Source organism: Diplotaxodon limnothrissa, linkage group LG17 (assembly GCF_057381915.1).
Source record: "Diplotaxodon limnothrissa isolate DT_005_m linkage group LG17, D_limnothrissa_male_GT1.1, whole genome shotgun sequence".
NCBI classification, from domain to species: Eukaryota; Metazoa; Chordata; class Actinopteri; order Cichliformes; family Cichlidae; genus Diplotaxodon; species Diplotaxodon limnothrissa.
The window spans coordinates 10,782,342-10,810,079 of record NC_140612.1 but is presented as its reverse complement, the minus strand read 5'-3'; the positions used below and the strand labels follow the sequence as shown (position 1 = coordinate 10,810,079).

General features: G+C 41.3%; 1 protein-coding gene across 2 annotated transcripts in view; it reads left to right on the top strand.

Annotated features, from left to right (window-relative positions):
• Positions 1-27,505, top strand: part of fnbp1l (formin binding protein 1-like) — a 48,977-nt gene extending 21,472 nt beyond the window's left edge. The window contains exons 2-16 of one of the 2 annotated variants that reach the window (XM_085375471.1): positions 9,859-9,974; positions 11,169-11,219; positions 16,318-16,465; positions 17,461-17,523; positions 18,562-18,666; positions 18,940-19,068; positions 19,678-19,824; positions 19,948-20,175; positions 21,690-21,857; positions 25,373-25,482; positions 25,674-25,806; positions 25,899-25,993; positions 26,547-26,722; positions 26,808-26,845; positions 26,944-27,505. In XM_085375471.1, coding sequence (XP_085231597.1) covers positions 9,859-9,974; positions 11,169-11,219; positions 16,318-16,465; positions 17,461-17,523; positions 18,562-18,666; positions 18,940-19,068; positions 19,678-19,824; positions 19,948-20,175; positions 21,690-21,857; positions 25,373-25,482; positions 25,674-25,806; positions 25,899-25,993; positions 26,547-26,722; positions 26,808-26,845; positions 26,944-27,084 — 1,848 coding nt within the window. In that variant the 3' untranslated portion in view covers positions 27,085-27,505. The remainder of the gene's footprint in view (positions 1-9,858; positions 9,975-11,168; positions 11,220-16,317; positions 16,466-17,460; positions 17,524-18,561; positions 18,667-18,939; positions 19,069-19,677; positions 19,825-19,947; positions 20,176-21,689; positions 21,858-25,372; positions 25,483-25,673; positions 25,807-25,898; positions 25,994-26,546; positions 26,723-26,807; positions 26,846-26,943) is intronic. The other variant, XM_085375470.1, reaches the window with a different exon arrangement.
• Positions 27,506-27,738: the final 233 nt, after the last annotated feature.

Below are 27,738 nucleotides of genomic sequence, written 5' to 3'. Positions count from 1 at the left end.
TTCCCACCAATGTAATTGAGCATTGCGTGGCACATCCGACATACTGTTTTACTTTAGTCCATGACGTGCTTACCTTCAAGGTCATACTTCACATGAAAACCAAAATAGTTCCAAACGCCACATCTGAATGAGGGTGGGGGAGGTTCAATTTGCCATGTTGCAAGGAGAGCTTAACTTCTGTCTCGCTAGCTTACCCTGCGCTCAGTGAATCTGCGTTCGACTGCTCCACCTAGGCTGCACTGTCGAGCGCAGATCCACTGAGCGCTTAACACAGACAGCATCGTCAGAAAGAAAGTTGATAAAATAAATTAAAAATTTTGTATTGTTCGATACATATGCGCACCGAACCGAAAGCACTGTATCGAACGGTTCAATATCGATACGAGTATTGTTGCACCCCTAATTTATATATTATGGGTTAATGGACGTTGATCTTGTATTTGATGACCTCTTAACGTGCTTGGAAACAGGTGAACATCCACTGTTGCACTGTTGCATTTTTACTTGTACAGTGTTTTCAACCAGCATCTGTTCCAACTTTCCATTTTTCAGTTTGTGTTAAAACATCTGTGTTTATAGTGAGTTTTTCTTTTTAAGCATCTGTAAAGCTTTTTTTCTTTCTAGATGTTTTCCTCAAAGTCACAGTTGCTGGAACACAGCAAATGCTGGTTTCTATTAAAGGGGGTCCAGGACCAATGATGGGCCAAAAATGTATGACCTATGCTAGAGAAGTATCTGTTGACAATGGTTAATAATATTCTCAGTTACAATCCAATTTCTTTGCTTTGAACCTCCGCAGATGCCAAGTCATGGTTGCAGTCATGTGAAATCAATTAATAGTTTCCTCTGTAATAACTGCACACATCTGTGAACTCTTGGAGATAATCCTCAAATCTGACAGTAAACACGCAGACTGAAAAACAAATGCTCTGACTATCACATGAGAGGAAACACCCGTGTGCTCACCTCAACCGAACCATTTGCAGTGGTAAACAAAAACACACACCCTGACTGGACAAGAGCTTAGCGGGTTTACATGGGAAAACAGTCTCAGTGTGTGTCTGCAGGCCTGAAGCAGCTCACTGACTCAGAGCAGAGTGTAATCCACAAGACTCACCGATTTGTTTTAATCCACCAAAATGGTCTATAATTTGGACACCTGTGAATCACAGAGTTCCTTTAAGGTTTGTGTGGATAGGCAGGTTTGTTTGTGCAGGGTCACAGTGATGCATGCACTGGTTTCTATTTCTGCTGGGCAAAGAATGAGGCCTGCAAGGCAAAACAAATAGTAGTAGATGTATAGGTGTGTGTTTTTGCGCATGTGTTTACAGTGTGTGAAAACGCTCAATTAACTATCTCAATTAACTTTTCAACCTGGCACACTGAGATCTATCCAAACAACACAAATCTAAGGTTAAATACCTTAACCCCCCGTACTGTATTTTTGTTGCTGGTTTGAAAGCTAGAAGCTGCGTACGAGAACAGGTGAAAGAACGTGCAGTGCTGTGTGGAGTACTTAAGCATTTAGTAAACCCTCCACTAGAGCTGGGCGATAGAACGATAACGATATGTATCGCGATATAACTTTTACTTGATAGAGAAATTAAGCTATCGCGATAGACCTCGCCGCTCTTGTCCTCTAAAAAAAAAAAAAAAAAGGTCAGCCAATCCAAATTAAGTAGCGCAGAGCCGAACCAATCACAGCCGCAGCGTCACGTTGCGTGGCTTGTTACGTACAGCACAAGTGCCAAGCCGCACGTGTGTTTGTTTGGGAAGCAGCCAGCGGGTAATGGAGCCAGCGCGTAATGGAGGAAATGAGTGTGCCGACTAGAAAAATCAACCGAGCGTGACCGAAGAGAAAACAGATGATGGTTCCAATGCCGGAGAGATTGTCGAACGGAAGAGCCATAGAAGTTCCATAGTTTGAAGGTATTTCGGCTATTTCAAGTAGGGCTGCTCGATTATGGCAAAAATGATAATCACGATTATTTTCACTGAAATTGAGATCACGATTATTTGACGATATTTATTTCGTCCGCCAGAGCTTATATATATATTTTTTTTTACATGCTGTAGTGCCATTTGTGGGAGCATTTCACGTTGCTATACATCAATACAACTGTTATAGCCCATATTTTTAAAATGTGTATGTATTAAGTCCATAGTAACTACATTAATTGCAAAAAAGTGCAATAAACTACAAAAAAAAAATTGAAAATCGTTTTTGTTTTGTTTTTTTTACATATATTTCTACTTGGAGAAATTTAAGAGGTTTATCCCTCAAAACTTTAAATACAAAAAAGTTGCAAAAAATAGTTTACAACAACAGGAAATTTATTTTGAGTGTCTTCATAGTTTTATTTTTGGAGATACAGCAATTTTTATATACTGCAGGAAAAACAAAAAAACAATCCTATGATGCAAATTTGCAAAGAATGTGCATGTGCATCAAAATAAACTATTTCCAGCAGTGCAATTCGAGTTCTAAGGCCTACAAGTAAAAAAAAACTACATTTTCCGCAAAAACGACGTCACTTGCGATAGTTCGCGTTGACGTCTTTTTCAATGTGGGAAGTGTTATGAACAGCTGATCGGATCGGCAAAGCGTGTTTCTGGAATATTATGTTTTTGTTCCTGCAAGCGCTTTTTATGCAATTTTTGCAAAGCTTTATGTGGAAGGAAACCGTGACCTAGGACAAGCTGATGGCATAAGATGTAACTCCTCTGGTTTCATATGGAAAAAAATTTATTGTGCTAGCTTAGCGGTTCAGGTTCTACAGGGATTTAAAAATAGTTATACAAAACGAGCATGCTGCTCTGACCGGCTTTAAAGGGTTAACAATAACAATGTATTGAATAATGACTTTAAAAAAATAATATAAAATAGTGTGCAAATACTGATAACAGTGCAAATGTTTGCAATATAAGAAATAAATGAAAAATGTGAACTTTGCAGTGTTGCTCTGTGGTGCAGCTACGACACCATAGCAAAGTTTACACACTGTGTCTACTTGATCCACATCTGACTCCGCGAACCCATAATGTTTCCACACCACTGAAGTTTTTTTTCTTTACCTTTCTTTTCAACCAACGGCAGTCACTCTCCTCTCCAAATAACTTCTGCTTAGCTTTCCGAGCTTCCCTCGGGTCCTCTTAATTGTTGTGACGCGTGTTCGAAATGCAGAGCAGTGCGCTTGATTTGCCACACGGAGCAGCGCGAGAGTAAAGCATGAGGGAGGGGCTAATAATCGGCTCAGTCATTTTTAATGATCGTTGAAAGCCCAGATCGTAATCGTGATTAAAATTCGATTAATTGAGCAGCCCTAATTTCAAGTCTGACAAAAAACAGAGTAGGGTGCACTGTAAATTGTGCCGAAAGCAAGTCTGGAAATGCAATAAACTGGTGCATGCGTCACACTGTGCGCCACGTTATTGTTTCGGTGAAATGAATTTCTACAATACTGTTAATTCTACTCTCTGCAGTGTTTAAATGCTTACATATACACACAGTTACTGTCCGTCCACACATACGACTCGGTTCTGCTTCTATGCCCCAGCTTTGTTTACTTTTTCCTACCGAGGCTTCTAGACTTCTGATTGGCCAACATTTCTGCACGGTTAGGAATCTAGCGCCACCTGCTGCTTTGGCATGTTCATAGCAGCGTTTTCCTTCATTTCTCCCTTTATGTGCGGACGGGATTATTTTTTAAAACGAAAACGGAAAATCTCCGTTTTCACAAATACCCGTGTACGTGTGGACGTAGCCTCAGTCTCTGACTGGAAGCGCTAATTCGTCATTCGGCTTTTGTCAGACTAAAGTAACTGTTAAAACTGTTTGAAAAGCTAAGCTATACAACAAGGAGAGATTGAGAATTTCCTTTTAGTTCTCAGTTTATTTGATATTGACAAAAGTTAGTCAGTTTTGTCTGTTCTTCTGTAAAACAAACTAAGATTTATTTTTAGAATTAATATTTTGTTTCTAAGTGGAATTGACAATTTAGTCTGTTTCGTTTGTTCTATTTTGAAACTTAAACGCTTTAGCGGCTGCCTTTTGTGTAGTTTGCAATATTTGCCTTTATTTATCTGAAAAAGTCTCATGTTCCTTAAGTACATCTACCCTGTTGAACTTATTATGGGAAATAAATATTTAAATAAAAACAAGCTGCTGATTATTTCACATTTTACTTGTGAGCAACGGCACATTTAAATCTTACAAATATAGTTATTTGGCTCATATCGTGATAGATATCGTTATCGCCTGAAATGAAAAAAACATATCGTGATATGAAAAAATCTCATATCGCCCAGCTCTAGTTCTCACAGTTGCTTATGATCAATTATTCAAGTGTTCATAACCTGACTACCGCTCAGTTCCTATGGAACAGCGAGGGTGTACTTGGTTTTGTTTTGTTTTGTTTTTTTAAGATTTTTTTAAGATTGCAACGACTTTATGAACATTTTCAATCAGCAAACAAGCCTTGGCTATATAAGCTTGTCCACCTTGGAGCTATCTTAAAAGTACAGTGTAAGGACAGCATGAAGCTTCACATTTACTGATGTTATGAATTTACCAATCGACCGGCTGTGTTCAGACTGTTCACTAGGACCTGTATCTGTATCTCCCAGCAGAAATAAAGGCTAACTGGAATTGATTGTCATTATTTTTATTTTTTGCTCCCTAGTTTCCTTATAGTGAAATGTTCATGTGTGTTAATGTTCAAAAGCATTACTGCAGCATTGATGTCATCTATGATTCTCAGTCTGGGTTATATAAAGATAATGACAATCTTTTTTTCCACTAGTGAGTCATAAAAGTGGAGTGTGTTATGATTTGACTAGACAGAAAAAAAAATCTGTAATAATCTTTCATCATATTGTAATTAACTGATAGGGAACTTACACTGTTACACCTTCTCTGGTCCGGAATTTTGTTATAATGGGCTAATGGGCATAATGGGTTAAGCAGAGGACATTTACCTGAGCTGGGATTGTGCATGAAGCCAAAGGTCAACATTAATTTATTTTTGATATGCTATCTATGCTAGTTTGGGTGGAGAGACTTAAAAAAAATATTTCCTCTAATTTTTCTGTTTTTTTTTTTTAAAGTTTAGACTTTAAAACCAAAAAAATAGCATGGTTTATTTATTTTGTTAAAAGATTTTCAGTTAAAGTATTTTTCGCTCTGGCTAAATGATATCGCTTTCAGTGCAAGTATTTTTATCCCCAGCACACACTGTACAACAGTCCAAATGCATTGTGATGGAGGGGTCTAGTGTTACTGCTGTGTTTGTGGAGGCACCTCTTCCTGTGATTATGTGGGGATTGTGTGACAGGATGTTGTGTTCCTGCTGATGATAATATTGCTGTTAGTTCACCTTTCTGCTGCTTTGAGGGTTCAGCTCGTATGATGTGTGTTATTTTGTGAGCTAGTCTTTTTAAATATCACATAGTATACAAACAGAAACAGTGAAATCAAATCCCAAGGTGTATGTTTATCATTTTAATATTTCATTTGTACATATGAACATTGTTTTGGATCAATGTACCAGCAGTTTAAATATTAAACTTAGTTGATTAGTTGATAGGCACAGCCAAGCAGCACTCTGTTTTCCGTGGATGATGTAGTTCTTTTGGCTCATTAGATGGTGACCTCCAGCTCATACTGGGGAGGTTTGAAGCCCAGTGTGAAGTTGCGGAGATGATAATTGGCACCACCGTTACTGCCTCAAGTAGAGGAGTTTAAGTACCCTGGGGTCTTGTTCACAAGAAATGGAGAGATTGGTAGATGTTGCAGTGAAGAGAAAACTGAGTGTGAAACTGAAGCTATTGATTTACTGGTCAGTCTACCTGCCTGTCCTCACCTGTGTCTGCAGGCTTTGGGCAGTGGAAAAAAGAAGAGATCACGGATACAAACGACAGAAATGAGCTCCCTCTGCTCGTGTTAATACTAGAGTTGTCAATATACTAGAATTTCAAACTCGATACTGAGGAAAATACTTGCTACTCAATACCATTTTCGATACTGCAGGGAAAAGTTTGACCCCGTCCTGGAACAACAGCATTAGTGATAAAGAAGTCATTTCCTGAAAAAAGTTAAGTTGTGAATTTCCAGCAAATTTTTCCAAATACAAGTTAGAATGAACAAAATAAGCATTTAAGATTCAATTTTAGTGGTTGTATTTGTTTAACAAAAAAATAAAAAATAAAATTCTGATAATTAATTACAGGTCATAATGGGTAAAATGTATTAAAGAGCAAAGAGTATAACAAGTAACACACATAACACATCTCAGTAATTCATTGTAGAATATCATCATTGAAAAGTTCACAATGAATTTTGGATCGAGTTGGGCTAAAATACACTGTGTATACGCTGCGAAACACTGAACCACTGCTTGCATTTTAAATCTGACCACATGGCTGTCTACATCAAAATGAGAAAGACGTTTTAATAAATTATTGTAAAAAAACAAAAACCCAACCTCTCATCCACTGTCTCCACTACTCAGTCTGCAGACCTGCACGTCCTCAGCTGCAAAATGATGATCACTGGTGCAGACTGACTCTAATTAATTGTGTAGGCAGTCTGTCTCCATCTACAAATTGGACGGCAGTTATTTGCAAACCTTCACCAATCTGTCTGAGAGTGATTGCAGTCAGACTGCAGCTGTTTGGAGACTGGTTGCCTCCTGGATGTCTCCTCTGTGAGGGAAGAGAACCTGGGACAAACTCCGGAGAAATGAGATCTCTCAGCTGGCTTTGGAACCCTTGGTGTTCCCCTGAACTAGTTGGAAGAGGTTGCTGGGGATGCCTGAGTTTCTCTTCTTAGACTGCAGTCTAACTCTGATAACGGCTGACTGGCTTAACACGGGACTGGATACACAGGTTAAAAAAACTATTGCTGGTCTTGTTACTTAGTACTTACCGTAGTTATGAGGAATACTAGATGTCCAAAAACTGATATTTGACTCCCTGCAGAGAAAGTGTGAGTGGTGCAGGTGCCTTTACTGAGACCAAGCCACATTGCAAATCCCAGATTTAGGCTGCAACTCTTCAGCCAGCGTTATTTTCATCCCAGAGAAGACCGGGAAGATGCTGTCATTTCCCCAGTGAGGCAGCCTGTGCTCAGCTTGCCACAAACTACAGGATGAGCTCATACTCGTATTACTTATTCATAGGCACCGTCACAGAGGCTGACGCAACCACAGCCAGACATGCTGCTAAAACGAGCCAGACAGGCTGGCAAGAAACAGGGCCGGTACGCATTAACCAGATGCAGCCAGACAGACAGGATGCAGAAAATATTGATCCAAAAGCTCCACCAAAACATGCAGATTGCCGTTCTTTGATTTTTGTTTTTTCACCCTGCTGCTCGGCTTCTTGTTTTGTCTTTGGCTGCTCGGTTTTGGGTGAAATCTTTATGCTTGAATAAGAAAATGTGCCCTTTTGCAGTTTATTTCTCACTTAGAGGAAACTGCCAGCACGCTCCATAGAGACCAATGGGAACTCTGTGTTTCATCCTGCTGCTTGTGTGAACATGCTGGGGTCGCTTTGTTTATCTCACTGGTTGTAATTAGTGAGCATATTCTTTGACTGATGGCTGCTTTTGGACTGCAGCCCCCCCTCTTGTTTGCAGTTTTTGTCTTGAACCAGACAGAATTTCTTCCACACTTCACAGTGGAAACACGATGTTACAAGCTTTAGTGAAGCACTTATTATGGACCTCAGTGGACAGTGGGGAGGAAAACGTGGCAGAATAGTAGAGTGATACATTGAATTCAAGTATAGCAGGAGGGAAAAATGCCTGTCATTTTTAGTAACATGCAGTTTTTTCCACATTGGTTAGAGAAATATGATTTAGAGAAGCTGTTTCTGTGTGTGAACTGAGGTTATAATAATAATTATTATTATAATAATTGCTTTTTGAAATTGCCAGAGAGGGGCATTGCCAAATTTAGGATGGCAGGCTGGTGTGTGGGGTGAACAGTAGATCCCTGTTGGTGGAAATCCGATTCCAGGATGATGTGAAGGGAAGGAGGACGTCCTAGAGTGCTGTGTAGGGATCTGTTGGTGAGGAGGGGGATTTTGTAGGAGATACAGAACTTAACCAGGAGCCAGTGAAGATGCATAAGGGTGGGGGTGATGTGCTGCCAAGGCTTAGGGTGGGTGAGAACTCTGGCAGTTAACTTCTGAACATATTGCTAATGATTTTAAGACCATACTTGGCATTTAAGTATGGGTATCAGTTGCTGCTGACACTGCTGTTCTATGTACACAGCAAGGTAAATTGCAGTATTGTTTCGGCTTCCTTTTGTTCTCTTTGTGTTTGAAGAAAGTAATAACTGGACAAGCAAGGGTTGGCTGTTTCATGTTTGCCTCTGTGACCTTCTTTTTCTCCAGTTCAAGCTTCATGTTGACACACACACGCTCACACACCCACATGCAGCCTAAAGCACACAGAGCAGTAGCTCATGTGGCTCACTTGATGGGTATTTTGATGTCAGTGTCCACAGTAGTTGACATATTTCCACCTTTTTGGTTTGATTTTGTCTTAATGGAGAGCTTTCAGTACTTTGAAAAAGTCATGGTGTTCATCTGAGTTGACAGAAGTGACAAGGATGTTCAGTATTTGAGTGAAAAAGGCAGAGTAAGATCCACTATAAAAGCAGTAACAGTGCAAGCTGGTTCCAGCTGAAGAATTGCTACAGCCATTAGCAAATCTACAGCCATTGTGGTGGCCTTACGCAAAACAATTAAGTGACCAGCAACCACCAATGTGGGCTATAGATAAGAGTGTTTGTCCTGGGCAGGGTCCAGGGTTGATTGTGTTTGATGAGGGTGATTGTGGAGCAGGATGCTTGATCGTTTACCGCCATGAGGCAGTGCACTGTGGATAGAAAAAAAAAACTACAATGCAACAAAAAACAAAACAAAAAAAGCTAATATATTAAATTATAAAGTTTAAAATTGTTGCACCACCAGTTTACAGTGAAGTCTTGGTTTCCTTTTCAAAAAACACCTCAAGCAAAGCAACCAGAACCCAAACCCAATGAAGCTTCCATCAGTTTGAGAGGGATGGACTATAAAGAGCATTTCTGGGATGTAAATGTTCGCCCTGGCTGCTTTCTGTCTCCATTCTTTGCATGCGTATCCTCCGTCTGTGTAAGCGCATGGAGATGTTAACATCTCCTCTTCCAAGCTGAACTGATCCCCTCTGGAGAGTCAGAAACCTTTGACTGCAGGAGCAGGACAATAACTGCAACTACTGCAGTGAACAGATGATTGGTAGCCCATGAAAAAGAATGATGCAGGACATATTTGACAGTTGTTGCATGCATCATGCTGATTCAACTCATCTGGACATGAAAATGCCTTGTTCACTCACAATAAATGTAAACAGTTGGCCCGAAAACCTTCAGCTGGATGGATTTCAATGAGAATGGATCGAATGTGGGCATGTGGCCACAGACACTGATTTCACTGGCCTTTGGGTTCCTCATCAAACCACCAATAATACTCAAGTCTGAAACAGTATGTCATATGTAATTTGTACGAATCAATCATTATTCCGTCCTCATGCTGATCTTAATTTTGCTGCTTCTGATGTCGAGTCTGCAGCTGATTTATTGTGATTTGTCCACATGTAGTGGTTTAAATCAGGGATGCATGAGATGTACACAGCTCACTAATACTTTTTAGAGCTGAGCCAGCAGAAGGAAATGTGTATCTCATTTGTATGTTCAGAGTCATTCCACATGGACTGCTGACTAATCTTTGAATTTGAACCCTTTGTTCACCGTGTCCTGAAAGTCCTTATTAAATGTGTCTTTTTCTGTCTTACTGTGTTTTTGTCTTTAGGACCAGTTCGAGAATCTGGACAAACACACTCAATGGGGGATTGACTTTCTTGAGCGCTATGCAAAGTTTGTCAAGGAGAGACTGGAGATAGAGCAAAACTATGCCAAGCAGCTACGGTACACACACACACACACACACACACATTCAAAATGTCAAATACAGAAAGTTATATTGATATACTTTAAGACAAAAAAAAGCATAAAATGCAGCTTTATGAGACACAGATTAAGTGTGATGGTGTTGTCTTTTCCTTCATATACATACTGGGTAATCCTTTGATGCTGAAGATTCTATATTGAAGCTTTTTTTGTGCATTTGATCAGGCTAATGTAAATGCTGCCACTCCTGGGACTGAATCCCAAATGAATATTTATATCCTTTGGTATAATACAGCTGCGTGTGCACTGTTGGGTTCATTAAGAGCAGTAACACACCAACAGCAAAAAGCCTTTCTTCAAGACAAAAAATGCAATATACTGAGAGTAGTATAAAAGTTTTATTCTAGTAATGTATGGAAGATGAAGAAGGTCAGAGATGAAGCGCTGCTTGTTTTGTTTTTTGCTTTTTTTTGCCATAGTTACATGTAGCACACTTAAAAAACAGTCTAAAGCAATGCACTGACAATAGGAATGAAGACATGAGATGAAATGATGTAAAACTAAAAGAAGGGTAAATATATGTATTTAACAGCAGCCTGTCTTTGTCTCCAGCATGCTCAAAGTCTGAGCTATAACAGCATCAGCACAGTGCCTCGTGTGTTTATTCTCTGTGTCTGTTGATTCAACCTTTTTCAAAACTCACCGGGCACGGACCTAGTAACTCACATTTAAAAACCAGTAGAGTCCCACTGGCGGCGCATTTGGGATTTCAAAGGGGGGGATATCTCTTGTGAATAGATGAAAAAAAAGACGCACACCGCTGAGGATTTGTGAAGAGTGATCAAAGGTCTGCATGAAACATGTTTCCAGGAAATCAGGCAGAAACTCCTTATTTTGTCACTGATAGCAAGACAACTCGCATGCATGCGTGTGTGCGTGCGCACACACGCATGCATAGTTTGTTGCACACACACATTCCTCTGCACTCTAGCTAAATAATTAAATCACACTGTAACTGTAGTTTGTGCTAGCAGAGCCTGAGGGAATGGACAGGCAGAGACTTTGATGTTTAAATGTGTTATTCATCTCTAATAATAAACTATGATGCCTATTTTCTATATGTGTGTGTGTGTGTGTATACATGTGTGTGTCTCTCTACCACAGTTAAAATGTCTTACACAAGTCTGCTTCTCTGTGTCTTTTGTCTGTCAGGAACTTGGTGAAGAAATATTGTCCAAAGCGCTCCAAAGATGAGGAGCCGAGGTGAGTAACCTTAAGTGTCTGTGTTTCTGCTTTTGTTTACTTGTCGGATGTCTGCAGACGGTAAGAGCGGAAAAGGCCTGTGGGACACTTTATAAATACTGTTTGTCCGTTGGAAGGACCCAGACGCTGGCTTTGATGCCATGGCATATGTGTGCTAAAAAAATAAAAAATAAAAAAAATTACTAAAAATGTCAAAACTGTTCAGTCTTTGTTTTTCTGTTCTTTAATTGTAAGCAAAAGCCACAGCCGAATCACATGACTGATTTTTGATTTTCATTAAGTAGAAAAGGATAATACACCATTAAGCTGCGAGTTTGTGAAGGCTGATGTCTTATAAACAAAAGTCTGAGAATGTGGATTCTTTGTTTCTTTGTTTGAAGGTTTGGAGACACAGTTTCTTTAGAAAGTTGGCACACACTCATCATGGATGTAAATATTTTCGCTATCTTGGGTTTCAGTAAATTCTGTGAACTGCTTTTTTTTTTTGTTTTTTAATGCTGGACTAGATGCATAACATGCAAATGACTCAGGAATTTATTATGTGTTTCCTAAAATATGTTTTAAGTTGAAATTTAATATACATAGCCAACAATATACTTGCACTGTCTTTCAGAGGTACTAAAAGTTTCAAAATGTGTTGACAAGGCACTCACAATTCCTGTGAGTGATCCTGACTGATCACAGCTGATAAGATAAGATAAGATAACCTTTATTAGTCCCACACGTGGGAAATTTGTTTTGTCACAGCAGGAAGTGGACAGTGCAAAAGTTATGAGGCAAAATTTAGAATACAATAAGAATAAATACAGTACACAACTGTACAGAATAGAATAAAATAAAATACTATATACAGTAGAATAAAATAAAATAAATATACAATAAGATAAAAATAGAATACAAATACTATATACAACTGAGTAAAAATACAACGATGACAGAAAGGATTATTGCACTTAGTATTATTGCATATGTATGGATGTGTGTGCTTGATCAGTTAAAGTCTTTATTATGGAGTCTGACAGCAGTGGGGAGGAAAGACCTGCGAAATCTCTCCGTCCCACACCGTGGGTGCCGCAGTCTCCCACTGAAGGAGCTGCTCAGTGCTGTCACAGTCTGCTGCATGGGGTGGGAGATGTTGTCCATCAGGGATGACAGCTTAGCCGCCGTTCTCCTGTCACTCACCACCTCCACTGGGTCCAGAGGGCATCCTAGAACAGAGCTGGCCCTTCGGATCACCCTGTTCAGTCTCTTCCTGTCCCCAGCAGAGATGCTGCCGCCCCAGCAGACCACACCATAAAAGATAGCAGAAGCCACAACAGAGTCATAGAAGGTCTTCAGGAGTGGGCCCTCCACTCCAAACGACCTGAGTCTCCGCAGCAGGTACAACCTGCTCTGCCCTTTCCTGTAGAGGGCGTCTGAGTTATGAGTCCAGTCCAGTCTATTGTTCAGATGAACACCAAGGTACCTGTAGCTGTCCACAGCCTCAATGTCCATACCTTGGATGTTCAGTGGTTGCAGTGGAGAATGCTGCAGCTTCTTTTCTTATAGATTTTCTTTTCACAGCACTCGTCGTTCTGACCAAGAACAGTAAAAAAGTCCAGGGTGCTCAGTTCAGATCTGAAGAGGAGAACTGTAGATTCACACGCGTCTATAATGTTTCTTGGAGCCATTTCTAAGGCCCCAGTCACACAGACCTAGAGACCAGTTGGCAACTGCCTGGCAACCACTGGGCACTGTGGAAGAATGAGTATAATTTGACCAGTTGTGAGTGGCTGTTGATGGTTCCTGGCAGTTGTCGGGAAATCTCTTGTTAAAGCTCCAGTTATGCAGGCCAAGAGACTGGTCAGTGACTGCCTGGTAGCCACAGGACACTGGGGAACAATGTGCATTCCCTGAATGGTTGGTGAACGGTTGTGGAAGGTTGTTGGTGAAATTGGTCTTAGAGGTATATCATGCTGCAGTGAAAACCTCCTAGCAAGAGCAGATTGCCACAGCTGTCCGTAGTTTGTGTAGAAGAAACCAGCTTCTCTGCGACTCTCTAATTTCACCCAGCTTACAGCCTTCAGAAACGACACATTTTTCCCTTGGGACATGACGTGACCAGCGGGTTGCCAACTGGTTTCTGGGCCCATGTGCCTGAGAGCTCCAGAGTTTAATGTTCGCAGAACATCAGGTGAAAAGTACAAGTTGCTAGGGAGGATATCCATTTAGCTTAGGTCTGAAAGAGAGGCTGGCTGTCACCCTGAGATGAGTTGGTTCAGATGGTCAGAAGAAAAAAAAAAATCCTCCAAGACATCAGTGAAACATCAATGTCACAGTCTGCTGTGAAGAAGCTTCACATCGCCATGGACTGATAGGCTGTTGTCCAAGAAAGATGCATGTTCTCTAGTACTGAGAGCTTCTGGAAATTAAATGGTCAGATGAGTCACACCTTTAGATGCAACTTTGTTTTGTAGGTGTAAAAGTGAGGAACGAGAGCACTGTACCCATGATAATGAAGAAGGTAGACTGCCTCAGCATAACCTCAAACTGCCATTTGAAGCTTGGACTCAGCTGGGCAGTGACCTCAGTCACACATTAAGGCTGCCTCTGAAATATATAAAACAACTAAAAGTCAGTTGCCAGGAAAACAACCATTTCAATTTAACTCCACTAATCCTTCCTAGAAGAACAACCAGAAATTGTGCCAGAAACTTGTTGACACCAGAAGCACCTGGTAAAGGTGCAGCTTCCTGAGAGTCACTTTGTTTTTTTTTAAATCAGGTGCGCTGCATGTAAAGTATGTATACCCTGTATTTATTTCTGCAAAAATTAAAGCTGTGATTTAAATGATGTTTGCAGTGTAATCATTCAGCCTCAAAACAACAACAGTTCACAGAAATAATTGAAAGGCTAATATTAACAAAACATTCACCTCCATGATGAATGTATGTAAGCTTCTAACTGCAGCGGGATACGTTAAAATGAGTTCCACACCAGTTTGAGTGTCATTTATATGTAACTAAAGAATATGACACAAATAAAAAAAAACTAAATAAAGCAGTGCAGAATGTTTGGATGTAGTTTGTAGAGATGGACCGATCCGATATTACGTATCGGTATCGGTCCGATACTGACCTAAATTACTGGATCGGATATCAGAGAAAAATAAAAAATGTAATCCGATCCATTAAATATCACGAAAGCACCTCACAAAACTTGCAACACGCCGTAACTCACCTCAGAACGTTAGCACGTCGGAGCAGTATGCATCACGTGATAGAGCGGCTGTGGCATGCCTGTCGGTGGTCTGGATAGCATTTGGAGCTTCGCTAGCAACCCGGCATTTCATCTCCGACAAAGTTATCCCCGAGAGAAGTAAAGCAAGTGTGTAAGTCCATCTCTGAATGTTTGTAAAGCATTCCTGCATTAAGCTTAACAAACGATATATGGAGCGACTGCCTCTTCTTGCTGCTACTTCAATCATGAAACTGCTTAATGATCAGCTGATCGGCTTTTCTGTCGCGAGTCCGTGTCTCTAGTTTGCTTTTGGCCCACTTTGCACCAGAAAGAGGAAACCAGCGGCTGAACAACAGCAGCACGTTTAAGCTTGATCAGCTGTTGTTAGAATTTATTTATTATTACTTTCTACTCGAGGATCTTTTTCTACGTAGCTGACGCTGGTAACTGTGCAGGGGCGGATCTAGCAAAGTTTAGCCAGGGGGGCCGATAGGGCATTAACTGGGAAAAGGGGGCACAAAGACATACTTTTCTTTCTTATTCTCATTTAAAATGTCTAGCTTTTAATAAATAATTATCTGACACCCAAAGTTTTAATTTGATGCAAAATAAATAGAAGTCCATTACTGTATATAGTAACTATTAAGTCTAATATATATACCCTAGTAAGCTATAGTACTTTTTCCTTTGGGAAGGTACCATCTGTGCAGTCTGCAATTTTGTTGAAGAAAGATGTTGAATCTATTTAATATTTCTTGAAAAATAATTGATTTCTGTGCATTTTTTTTCACACTGCATCAAATTAAGGTTGGTTACGTCGATTAAGCATCATGAGGTGGAGCGTGAGGGGTGGTTCCCTATTTTTTATTTATTTATTTTTGTTGTTGCTGGGAGTTGGTACCCTATTAGTTAGGCTGCTTAATATTTATGCTAAGTACTCTTTAAAATACCAGAATAGGGAGGATGGTGTAGGTTTAAGTTTATTAGATTGATCAGTATTGCTGAACTATGAAATATTTTTTTTTGCATACAGGTATAACAGAGTAGCTTTAGTGTAGTTGTTGTTTTAAACTTGAGTATGAACTTATACAAAATGCAGCAAGATATTTAAAAAAAACAGTTTTGTTGATTAAAAAACACTATATCGGATTCATATCGGTATCGGCAGATATCCAAATTTATGATATCGGTATCGGACATAAAAAAGTGGTATCGTGCCATCTCTAGTAGTTTGTTTGGAGCAGGGGTGTCAAACTTGAAGCCCAGGGATCAGAATCAGCCTAGCAAAGACTCCAGTCGGGCCCACTGGACAGCTATGGAAAATGTAAAGAAGAGCATAAATTTTGGAGTTGTAACTGCATTTTCATACATTTAGGCGATAAAGACCTTCCACATGGCCATTAATAATACACCAATGTAATTAAGTAATAGATTAAACAATGGAATGACTGAAAAGTTCCTGTATTTCACTATCTAAATATGTCCATTGAGCTACCAGATCCTTTCCTGTAATTTTACACATTTATTTCTTACAATTTAAGCCTAAAGAGCAGTGCTGGCCCATTTCTTTCATTTACTACTGCCGTATATTTTTTTGTTTTTCAAAACTGAGACATGCTGTTGCAGTTTCACTTCTTTTTCTTATATTAAGATATTTCAGGACTAAATGTGTAGATAAACTTCTTTACACTATAAAAAAACAAAGGGAGTTTCACTGATCCGGCCCACTTAAGATCAAAGGGAGATGCACCCATGATGTAAAATGAGTTTGATGTCCCTGGCTTAGAGTTTATGTTTTTGTGCATATGCGTGTAGTACACTAGAAGACACGGGACATGTTATGTCTTAATCACGTGTTAATTATGTGTCTCTCCTGCAGGTTCACGTCATGTCTGTCTTTCTACTCCATACTCAATGAGCTTAATGACTATGCCGGTCAGAGGGAGGTGGTGGCGGAGGAGATGGCTCACAGGGTTTATGGCGAGCTGATGAGGTACAGCCAGGACCTGAAAGCTGAGAGGAAGCATGTGAGTACATTAACATGTTCATACTTCACTGCTCCCGCTGCGTGCCACTGAACAAAAGCCAAACATGTGCTTTCTTTTCTCTGTTTTCAGCTCATTCGCTGTTAGATCACATTTGTCAAAGAAACTGTTGCTTCCCGTCATAAAACGGATTTTGCTGTTTGCCCTTAACATCCGCTGTGTCGCCTTCATATGAATTTGTGTTCTGCTTGGCTTTACTTAAGAGGATAAATATGTTGGATGTAATGTTAACCATCTGTCTTTTCCACCATCTGCTGATGGCAAAAAGTGAAAGGCTAAAAGCCATGTGTTTGGGGGAAAACAGCGCCCTCTGCTGGTTTTGTGCTCTATAGCAATCCAACACTCATTCTTGTAGGGACAGTAGTATCTTAGGATTACACCAACATGATAGTGGTTTTTGTTTGTATTTAGATGTTTAAAGACTACATATAGGTTTAGGATCAGGACGTTTTAATAGCAGGTGGGTGGGGCTGCAGCTAGAGAGACTTCGTGATATCCTTCGTAGCAGCTCAAGTCTTTCCCATCTATAATATAATCTTTGAACAGAGTAACTGTACATTTAGGATTGAAAAGCATGAAAGGTTGGCATAGATTCTAATGCTGGCAGAGAAGTGCTGTCCATTCTTTCGTTTATAATATATTATCACAAATATACTAATATCAGTGTGGCAACAATCCCAGCTGAACAGCCACTGCAGTATTAGTCTTATAAACTTTTAAGTGCATCACATAGTTCTCAATATGCATGTCAACAGATTCATTTCCATGACAATCGCACAAACTAAGGCGTCTACAGCTGAGGACATTTACTGCTTTAGTAACTGAACTGAACTCTTCCTTCAAGTAATTGTTGTTATATATGTGACTGTGACACAGAGTCCAGTAATTTTGTATTTGTGCACATATTTATATGTATTTTCTGCTTCTGTGTAAATGTGTCTCGTTGTGTGTGTTTGTGTGTGTGCATAAATGAGCAGCATCTACAGGAGGGCAGAAAGGCCCAGCAGCATTTGGATCACTGCTGGAAACAGATGGACAATGTAAGTGAGGCGAGAAGGAGGAGGTTTGAGTAGAAAAATGTATTGTTTAGTGTAAATATCATCTGCTCAGGACAGCCGGCTTTATTCATCTCATACTTGTTTGCATGAGGAATGTAAGATATGTTAACAAAGGTAACAGAAGGACAAATAGGATCCACTTTATCCCCCACTTTCACACGTTACATTATTTATACAAGAATGAAATATGCAATTTCAGGGTACTTGCATTTGATTTTAGCATTTCACTATCTGTGCTAATTTATATATATAAACACATATATATGTATGTATGTATATGTAATATTGTAATATTAAAGCACATGTTTCTGAGTGTGAAAAGACAGCTGGGTTCCTTTCTTCTTCCTGGCAAACTTCCCAGTCTGCAGGGACTGAAGACAGGGGCCAAGACCAGGAAACACACTGAAAAAACACACATACACAGAGACCTCAGTGCAGACCAACCCCTCCCACAGCAAGGCAAGGCCCATGTGCCACATTTGGCCCCTGACAGGCTTGCTTTTTGGCTCTTTACGGGCTCAAGAGAGAGAAAGAAGGAGCGAGAGACTGCATTTGTTCATCTGAGATCATTCACTTGCGTGAGCTGAGTTATTTTACACCAGTGCTCATTACAAGACCTCTCTGTAATCACAACAACTCCAAAATAAACGTAAATAAAAAAGTTAATAATTCTTATCTTTTCACATTTCCTGGCCCGAGGCCCATTAGTTGAGTTCAGTGCTGCACAACCATTCGAGTGTTTCAGTGTGTGGGCTGCGTGACTTTAATGGTGACTACCTGGTGACTGAACTGTAATGTCTCAGCTATTCGCTGCGTTTCCTTCACTGGTAATGTAACCCAGATGGCTTGGCAGGAAATAAACTATCCTCCTCTCTGATTCATCTCCCTCTCATTCACATATTTTTTTTTATTTTTACATTTTTTTTATTGAGACAAGAAATGGAGAGGCTGCGAAAATGTTATATAATCTTTTGATTACTCAATTTATTTAAAATTGTGCGTTTATTTTCTCCCTTTCAGAGTAAAAAGAAATTTGAAAGAGAGTGCAAAGAAGCAGAGAAGTCCCAGATCACCTACGAGCGGCTAGATAATGACATCAACGCCACCAAATCAGAGGTGGAGAAGGTAGGAAGCCCCCACCTGTAATAACACCGTTATGTGCCTTAAACTGTAAGATGCTGTGGTAGCAGTCTCCTCGGCTTGTTTGCACTGTGGGATCTATGCAATGACGTGACTTTTCCCTCCTTTTGAAAATTGGAAAACACAGTATTTGAATTTGTTATGGCTTCAGAATTAGTCGTAGCACCGTGATGCATGTGATTTATAATGTGGACAGACTGGAGGTTGGTGGGACATCAGTGACTGTTGATGTTGTGTTGGTGTGTATGATCTGTTCAGGCCAAAGCCCAGTTCTACATGCGCACTCACGCGGCTGATGAGAGCAAGAACGAGTACGCCGCTCAGCTCCAGAGCTTCAATGCAGAGCAGTGGAAACATTTCCACAGTGCCATACCACAGATCTTTAAGGTAACTCAGACATGTTGAACTGTAGCTCTGGCTCTCTCTCTACAGCACACCTTCCTCCCCTCACACAGAACCTGTCACAACACATAGTCCCTCCTCCGTGAACCTGGAGGTTTCTTCCTGTTAAAAGGGAGATTTTCCATCCCACTGTCGCCAAGTGCGTGCTCATGGAGGAAGGGGGTGGGTTGGGTTGGGTGTTGGGGGGTCATTTGATTTTATTGAGGGGTCTTTACCTTACAATATAAAGGACCTTGAAGAGGTTGTTGTTGTTATTTGGCTCAATATAAATAAAACTGAAACGATTTGAAGGGAATTGTACCTTCAAGTCCACGTTGTTATTTACGGACACAATCTCACTGATTCTTTTTCATTGTTTTTCAATGACTTTGTATAAAGGTTTCCATTTCAGTGAAAGCATAGTGCTCTGTGTTAGTGACCCATTAAATGTTTAACACATGGCTTTAACTGATCTTCTAACCAGGTATCAGTGTTTGTCATTAAAAGGATCTGCTTGCAGGGGTTTGCACGTGTGTCTGTGTGTGTGTGTCTATGTGTGTGTAGTACTTGGCTACTTCCTAGTGTTGATTCCATTTCCTGTGCTCTGTGTAACAGAATCTGCAGAACATGGATGAACGTCGGACGGTAAAGCTTGGAGAGACATATCGAAGCTTTGCTGAGGCAGAGCGGAGAGTTATTCCCATCATCTCCAAATGTCTAGAGGGAATGGTTTCAGCTGCCAAGGCTGTAGACGAGCGAAGGGTAAGTGTAGGAAGAAAGGAAAAAGAGCGGTTATTGCTAGCATCTTCAGAAATCTGTCTGTCTAGACGTGGGGTTGGTGTTTGGATAAAGATAGGAAAACTTATTTTCCTCCTCACTTCCCAGGATTCAGCAATAGTTGTGGAGTCATTCAAATCTGGCTTTGAACCTCCTGCTGACTTCCCCTTCGAGGACTTCAGTCAGAATTTGAGCAGAACGGGCTCAGATGGTACCATCAGCAACACGCCCAAAGGAGACAGAGAGCGAGACGGGGCACCGGGGCCACGATCTGATCCGAAACACCCCATGAGCAGAACCAAGAACAAGCTCTGGCTGTTTGGGAAGAAACCAAAGGTACAGGAAGTGATGAATGCTTCTTGTTGTTGAATAATTCACCCTTGTGGACCTGTTCATGTTAGTCTATCAAATGGTCTGTATTTGTATAGCGCTTTACACTATACACAGTCATCCACCCATTCACACACACATTCACACACTGGTGATGGCAAGCTACATTGTAGCCACAGCCACCCTGGGGCGCACTGACAGAGGCGAGGCTGCCGGACACTGGCGCCACCGGGCCCTCTGACCACCACCAGTAGGCAACGGGTGAAGTGTCTTGCCCAAGGACACAACGACCGAGACTGTCACAGCCGGGGCTTGAACCGGCAACCTTCCGATTACAAGACGAACGCCCAACTCTTGAGCCACGATCGCCCCTAATCAAAATATAGACCTAAAAAAAATAATAGTGTCATAACGTAAAACATCCAGAAAAGATCTGAAAATTTCTGTTTGCAGGTGAATTTGCAGTTATTTACCCATAATCCTTAGATGTTTATCACTCAGTAGGATCTTTATAAGGGCTCTCCATAGTGACCTACATACCTACATTGCACTAGAGCGTGTTCTTTAACAGACTTCATACATACAGTCAGACAGCTTTATTAGGAGCTCATTTGATTTTAACCGTCCCTGCCCTTTTCCATCATACATTTTTCTCTTACAGAGTCATTTTTTTTTGCATATTTTCAGATATTATTAATGTTATTCCCCCATATTTAATCACTTCCTCTGGATCAAGCTTGTATTCTCAGCTCGCGTTGAGCTGCAGCTTTTTTTTTTGTCACCTTTCCAATAACAACACCCTCAAATGCTTCCTCCAACACACTCCTTGGACCTTGCCCCTCTCCATAAAGACCGTATTGATCAATCATTAACTGCCTGCTGTTGGTTCATCTGAGCGTCATCATTTCTTTTTAAAGACTGTGTGGCTTAGATTTGACATCACTTCTTTTCAACAGAGAGCTCCCCCGATCCACGTTGACAGAAAAATGTTAAAGTGAAACTGATCTCAGTTTGGAATAAACAGTGTCCACGCCGGGCTCCAGCGATCATGTGAAGAAGCTGATTGAGATAGATTTTTCAGGAGATTTGATGAGTTGCATGTGGAGGTTTTTGGTAGATCTCTACAACAAAAATGTGCTGAGTTAGAGGATTCGACTGTGGATGGATTATGATGGCTGAACCACTAAAGGACTCGCATGCAGAGCTCGTACCAGCAGAGTGGGGAAAGCACCCTTTTCATCTGGATTGTTTGCATTCCCATCAGATAAACTGAATATGTATTTGTGTATGTGTCACTTTTTTTGAACAAATCAGCGTCATAAACTTACTTCCTGTTTTATTTTCAAAGTTTATTAGGTTTAAAGGGCTCGGCGAATTAAATGTAGAAGTTCCAGCGATCGTTAAAACCCAGAATTTCATCCTGATCTAAAACGACCTGCCGTCAGGAGAAACACTGCACCGTGAATCCAATAAGTCATCCTGACCTCTGGCTCTGTCCTCTCTTCCTGCCCCCCACCCAGTCCCCCGCCTGTTCCCCTCCTCCACCACCTTCCTCCTCTCGTCCCTGGTCCACCTCCCAGTTATTCCTTGCACGCCGGTTTAGTTCTGACCTCGTCAGCCACTACCTATCTGAGATAAAGACTACAGTTCCCAGAATCCCGCGAAATTTGCGGAGCCTGAGGAGAGGGGTGAGACGAACACACTACAGGCACTACTGTTTGAGTGAGACAGGTTGATGTGTTTTTTGGTTTTCGATTCTTCTACAGGCTGTCTGCAGGCCCTCTGTGGACGATAACAATCTTGACTTACACAATGAGCACAAAAAGCACACTTTCAGTTTTGACCTGGATCGTTTAACTACTTTTGTCCTTGATTGATGAATACATCGAGCCCATACATTGTCATTTGACTTGAGAAACTTGCAGACACCCTAAAATATAATTTCTTCTTCTCATTTCTCCTTTTTTTCCTGTTTTCCCTTCCTCCCATATCCTCCACCCTCTGCTTTTCTTTTTATCTCTCGTTCTTTTTTCTCTTGGTGTGATTATTTTGCTTCCTTCATGTATAAGATGGAATTTTGCTCTAATCCCAAGACGGAGGATCCTTGGTGATTGACGGTGTGTCGGTGTGCGAGGGATTCAGAGGGTATTTTTGGCATTGTGGCTGCAGTGTTGTGTTTGTGGGAGGCATACAAAATAAAAACAGAGATGCCAACATCAGACGTGTTGTGCAGATGTTGGTCTGAGGCTGTAGTTGTAGTGTGTGTGTGTGTGTGTGTCGCTCTGCTAATGGCTTCATTCAGCTGTCAAACAGAGCTTTTTGCTCTCTCACAGTTTTAACACAAACATGTGAATAACATTCAGACTCCGTTTCAGTCCTCAGCTTTAATTGGCTTTTATTCCTTTCAGGTCTGTCAGCTTCATCTGTGATTGGCGGCTTTTTGTTTGGTCTACTAAATTTGATGCAATCTGAGAGTTTAAACAAATGTGCAAGGTGGCATATTTTAGCAAGTGTTTATGATAATGGATTCATTTTGAGTGCATCTCTTTGAGCCGCTTTATTCTTCTTGGACAGGGTAAAAACAAAGCAGTATACTGTTAACAGTAGATTCATGGATATATGGATAGTTGAAGTACCAGTATGGAACGTGATAATATCTTGCAATTTGAAGCCCTGTTATTGGATCGTACTTTGTTTACCTCCATGTCTGCCAGCATGAATCTGCCATCTTCACTCACAGGTACTGTGCCTGTGAATATAACACACACTGCTCGCTGCTGATCTTTGAAAAAATGCATCTGCGCTCCTGTGTTATTGCTCAGGTGCAGCCATGCCTGGGCCATGTATGAACGAGGACAGAGGATTTAAAAAAAAAAAAAAGAAAGAAAGAAAGAAAAAAATCTTATGCTGCTGAATTTGGAGCACGGTGTTCATTCTACTTTTACAGATGATGTGAGGACATTTTAAAATGAAAAATTTCAGTTAGAAAATGCTTGTTTTTGTAGACCTAGTATGAGTTTTATAAAATATTGTGCAAGGTCCATATTATTCTGCAGCTGCTTTTATTGTGAGGCTCTGCCGTGAAATGTAAAACAGGACAGGATCAAGTCAATACGATTAATTTTTATTTATTGAGCAACCTCTTGGCGACAGTGGGAAGGAAAATGTTTTTTTAACAGGAAGAAAACCTCCAGCAGAACCAGGCTCAGGGAGAGGCAGCCATATGCAGCGACCGATTGGGGGTGAGGGATGGGAGACAAGACTGAAGACACATTGTGGAAGAGAGCTTGACTTGGTTAGGAAGCTGCCGATGAGCCATTTAGCAGCACAGCATATGACATTTTATAGGACTGGGTCAGAGCCTGTAGTCAGACCTCCCTGAGCAAGATGGCAGCAGCAGCAGCAGCAGCAAGCCCGGCTTTATGTGGAGAATGAACTGTGCATCAGTGACTGTTGTGCTGCCACCTGCTGTCAAAGAGCAGAGTAGCACAAAGCCAGCAGCAGGATGCAGTACTTTACAAGACATTCCTTTAAATGTGAACTGTGACTCAAACGCTCTGCAGGCTGTCACTGCCCACACATTGGGTAGTTGGGATGTTGTTATTTGATGCAAGAACATGTTTTTAACTAGTTTACCAGTACGTTTGTTGCTCTCTGTTAGTTTTGTGTTTTCCTTTGTCCCTTAATGAATCAGCAAGAAATCTTCCCACCATGAGAATCTCCTGAGTTATGGAAAGTGCTGTAACTTTGCACCAAAAACAAGCAGGAGTGGTGTGTACCTGTGAAAGCGTAAAACACAATCAGCGGGAAGTTTCACGGGGGGGACACACACGCTGCTGCTGTGTTTAGTAAACACGAGGTGCTGGACCACACTGAGAACGCACACAGTAAACACATCCAGTAACCAGTGTGAACACTCTTCTGACAACTAACAGCATCCATTGTTGTTCTTTCTTTTTTTGTTAATGTGTGACGGCTCAGTGGTCAGTGAAGATGGTAAGTGAGTCTGCGTGAGTGTGTAGACTAGTGCTGTTGAGAAGACTCGGCCATGTAGGTGCCAGTGCATCTAACCTCACCATGTAGGACTCCCATAGTGTCCAACACACAGTGCACAGCCCAGTAGTGTTAGCTGGCCACTTCCTCTCCAGGTAGAATAGATTTCCTGTTGTCTGTCAGTACAAACAGTACATGTGGATCCTCACGAATACAGACTTCCTCAGTTTTAGAGGAACAGCTGTTGTTCCTGTCAGCTGCATTCAGAGCTGTTTATTAGGCTATATATAAATTATTTATATTATTATCATGCTTTATATATTTTCTGCTATGGAATTGATGAAGCAGACTCATCACACCATGAGTGGACTTTAAGGCCAGCACAGTGTGTGAGCTGTCCCTTTGAGCTCACATTAATCCAGTCTTCATGTTTTCCCTCTACACTGTGCTGCTGTTTATCCCTGCAGATTATTTTGGTGTGAGTCGCCCAGCTAAGCAAGTGAAGCATGCAGCTAGCTAGCGTTACAGTTCAGTATTTGCATACCGTCACGAGCCCGCGTCACAGGCGGAGGCACACTGATAAGGCTGGTGGTGCATGGATAGGAAGGTTTGTTTGTGTTGTTATTTTCACTAGCTAGGTCATGCTTTGTGGAAGAAAATGTTTTTTTTTTTCTTTAATGTATAATTTTTTTGAGCGTTGTGGAAAAGTCACGTTGATTAGTTCCCCTTTTTTCAAATTAAGGCACACATCTCTCCAGCTGATGTCTCAAGAATGAGGCGACTCGCATCAAAGCACTCTAGATGGATATTTACTACTGAAGATCAAAGGTTTGATTTGGTGGTCTTCTTTAAAATTCAGAGAAAGGGAAAACAGCAATGTGAACATTTCCATGACAACCGAACAAATGAATTGCTGATGAAGCTCTTTTGACAGTTTCTGGATCAGAGGCTCTAGAAAAGCTGCTGTTTCTTTCACCTCTAACATTTGAGCCGCTTATTTCCACAACAAACCAGCTCACGCTGCATCATCTGGGCTCCTAATGGAAATGAGTCGCTGGTGTAATTGCATCTTAACAAAAAAGCAAATGCAATAAGCTTTGTTGCTTTTGTTGTGCTTTCTGGGGATCATTCTCTGGCATCACTCATCTAAAGTTAATCAATTCCGCGACAGAGTCTAATCCTGTTTTTGTTTTGTTTTTTCCTGCCCCAGGCACCGTCTCTGGAGGATTTCAGCCACTTACCTCCTGAGCAGAGGAGGAAGCGACTGCAGCAGAGGATTGATGAACTCAACAGAGAGCTCCAGAAAGAGATGGATCAGAGGTAAGACACTGGCCAAGCCATCCAAACCAGCAAGATTGTAGGAAACCTGCTCTGGATCTTACAACTGTTAAATGATGTCACTGTCAGATATTTCCATCCAGGATCCAGTTTCGCTTTTATGGCCCTCGAACTGTTTATCGCCATCAGTCTGCTCTATAAGCTTCGCTTGTTTGCTTGTGTGTTTCTGTCAGAGATGCTCTGAACAAGATGAAGGACGTGTATGAGAAGAATCCTCAGATGGGAGACCCCAACAGCCTGCAGCCCAAAATATCAGAGACCATTTGTAACATGGAGAAACTGCGCTCCGAAATCCACAAAAATGAGGTAAAGACGGGACAACAAGGTCTCAGTCATTATCTACATGCAGCTTCTGGCCACCTGTTGAAATGTATACTAATGAACCGTGTCACTGACAGACGTGGTTGTCTGAGGTGGAGGGAAAGCAAAGCTCCAGAGGAGACAGAAGGCACAGCGCTGATAACCATCACCATGGTCCTCAAGGCAGAGAGAGGTATCAAATGTTCCCGTCTTTTCTTTGGAGGACTTATGTTCCTCACTGAAAATGGACCTTTGTTTTTCACTGTTCAGAAAAGTTAAAGAAACAGATTGAAAACACATCAGATCTCAATCATGCACCAGAGTTAGGACTTAAAGGATGAAAAGATGCCACATCTTTGGATGGAAATGAAAGGGCAGATTTCAGAGATAGCCCAAAAATCAAATCAAAGAAAACTGATGCAGCAAGCTTGTCCACTTTGCTGAATTTAATTGCGGCAGCTTAAATTGGTATTCAGCGGCTGGTCTCGCCCCCACGTCCTTTCATTTTTCTGTCCAGCATATTTTCTACAACTTTATTCAGTTTTCTTTATATAGCTCCAAATCACAACAACAGTTGCCTCAAAGCAGTACAAATGTTTCATGGGCCAAAGTAAAGCCTTTTCCCTTTTTTGGTCACCATTTTTCCATGTGTACTCTCGATGCACGCTGGTTCTTGTTTATCTTCTAAATCAAATATAAGTGTGACCAGTCCCGTGCACACTAAGCTCACGCCTGTTTCCTGTCAGCCCTGAGGGCAGTTACACAGACGACACCAGCCAGGAGCATCAAACGCCTCATCACCGGCCCGGTCCAGCGCAGCCTCGACATCCCAACCCCGACCCACACGAGTTCGACGACGAGTTCGACGACGACGACCCTCTGCCTGTCATCGGACACTGCAAAGCGCTCTACTCGTTTGACGGTAAGCACATGCAGTCTGAACTGAGCTGGTTACAGAGTATCAAGCCTGATGTGGTCTAAGTGTCCTGTTTTTGTTTGACTCTCAGGTCAGAACGAGGGCACGCTAGTGATGGCAGAAGACGAGGTGAGACTCTTGAGTTTGATTTGAATGGTGCAATTTGAAAACTCGTCTCCGGTGAGTCGTGGGAGAACGTGACGTCCTGACTGTCTGCCTGCCCGCAGGTGTTGTACATCATCGAGGAGGACAAAGGCGACGGGTGGACGCGGGCGAGGAAGCAGAGCGGGGAGGAGGGCTACGTTCCCACTTCCTACGTAGAAATCACGCTGGAGAAAAACAGCAAAGGTGCCGTCACCTACATCTGAGGCTCCGCTGTCCTCTGTCTGTCATGCTCTCCATGTCTGCCTGCTTCTCAGTGTAACACCACTAAAAGGAAAAGAGACATCACTGTGAAACATCTGCATGGACTCCTGTCGTCTTGTTTGCCTCGTTTCCATCCCATCCCTTCATCCTGCACGCCCGCTCATTCTTTTAACCCCATAATCACTCGTCTTCCTCTCATACCTGCGATGTTTCTAAGCACAAACAGGAAGGACGCATCGTGCGGTGTCTGAGCGATTTGTGTGTAATATATGAGGCATTCGTGTGCGCATCCACCGCTGTATGTAAGCTACACCTCTTCTCCTAGATCAAATGAATTAAGATTGTTTTATATTATACGTTAGAAAGACTTTATTTTTATTTTAACATGTATTCTAATTATTTTACTGTCTATGTTATTTTTAACTGGAGATGATCAAATTCTTGATTTTAAGCTCTAGACGTGTCTGTGTTTATTGAAATGAAATATGCTGCATTTACTTTGCCTTTCTGTCTGATTTCTGTGTGTGTGTGTGTGTGTGTGTGTGTGTGTGTGTGTGTGCATTTTTGTGCCATTGTAATGCCGATTTATCAGTTATCTCTGTAAAGGATCTGGATAAAATCTCTACCTATTAGTTTTGCAGAGTGGGCAGTGCATG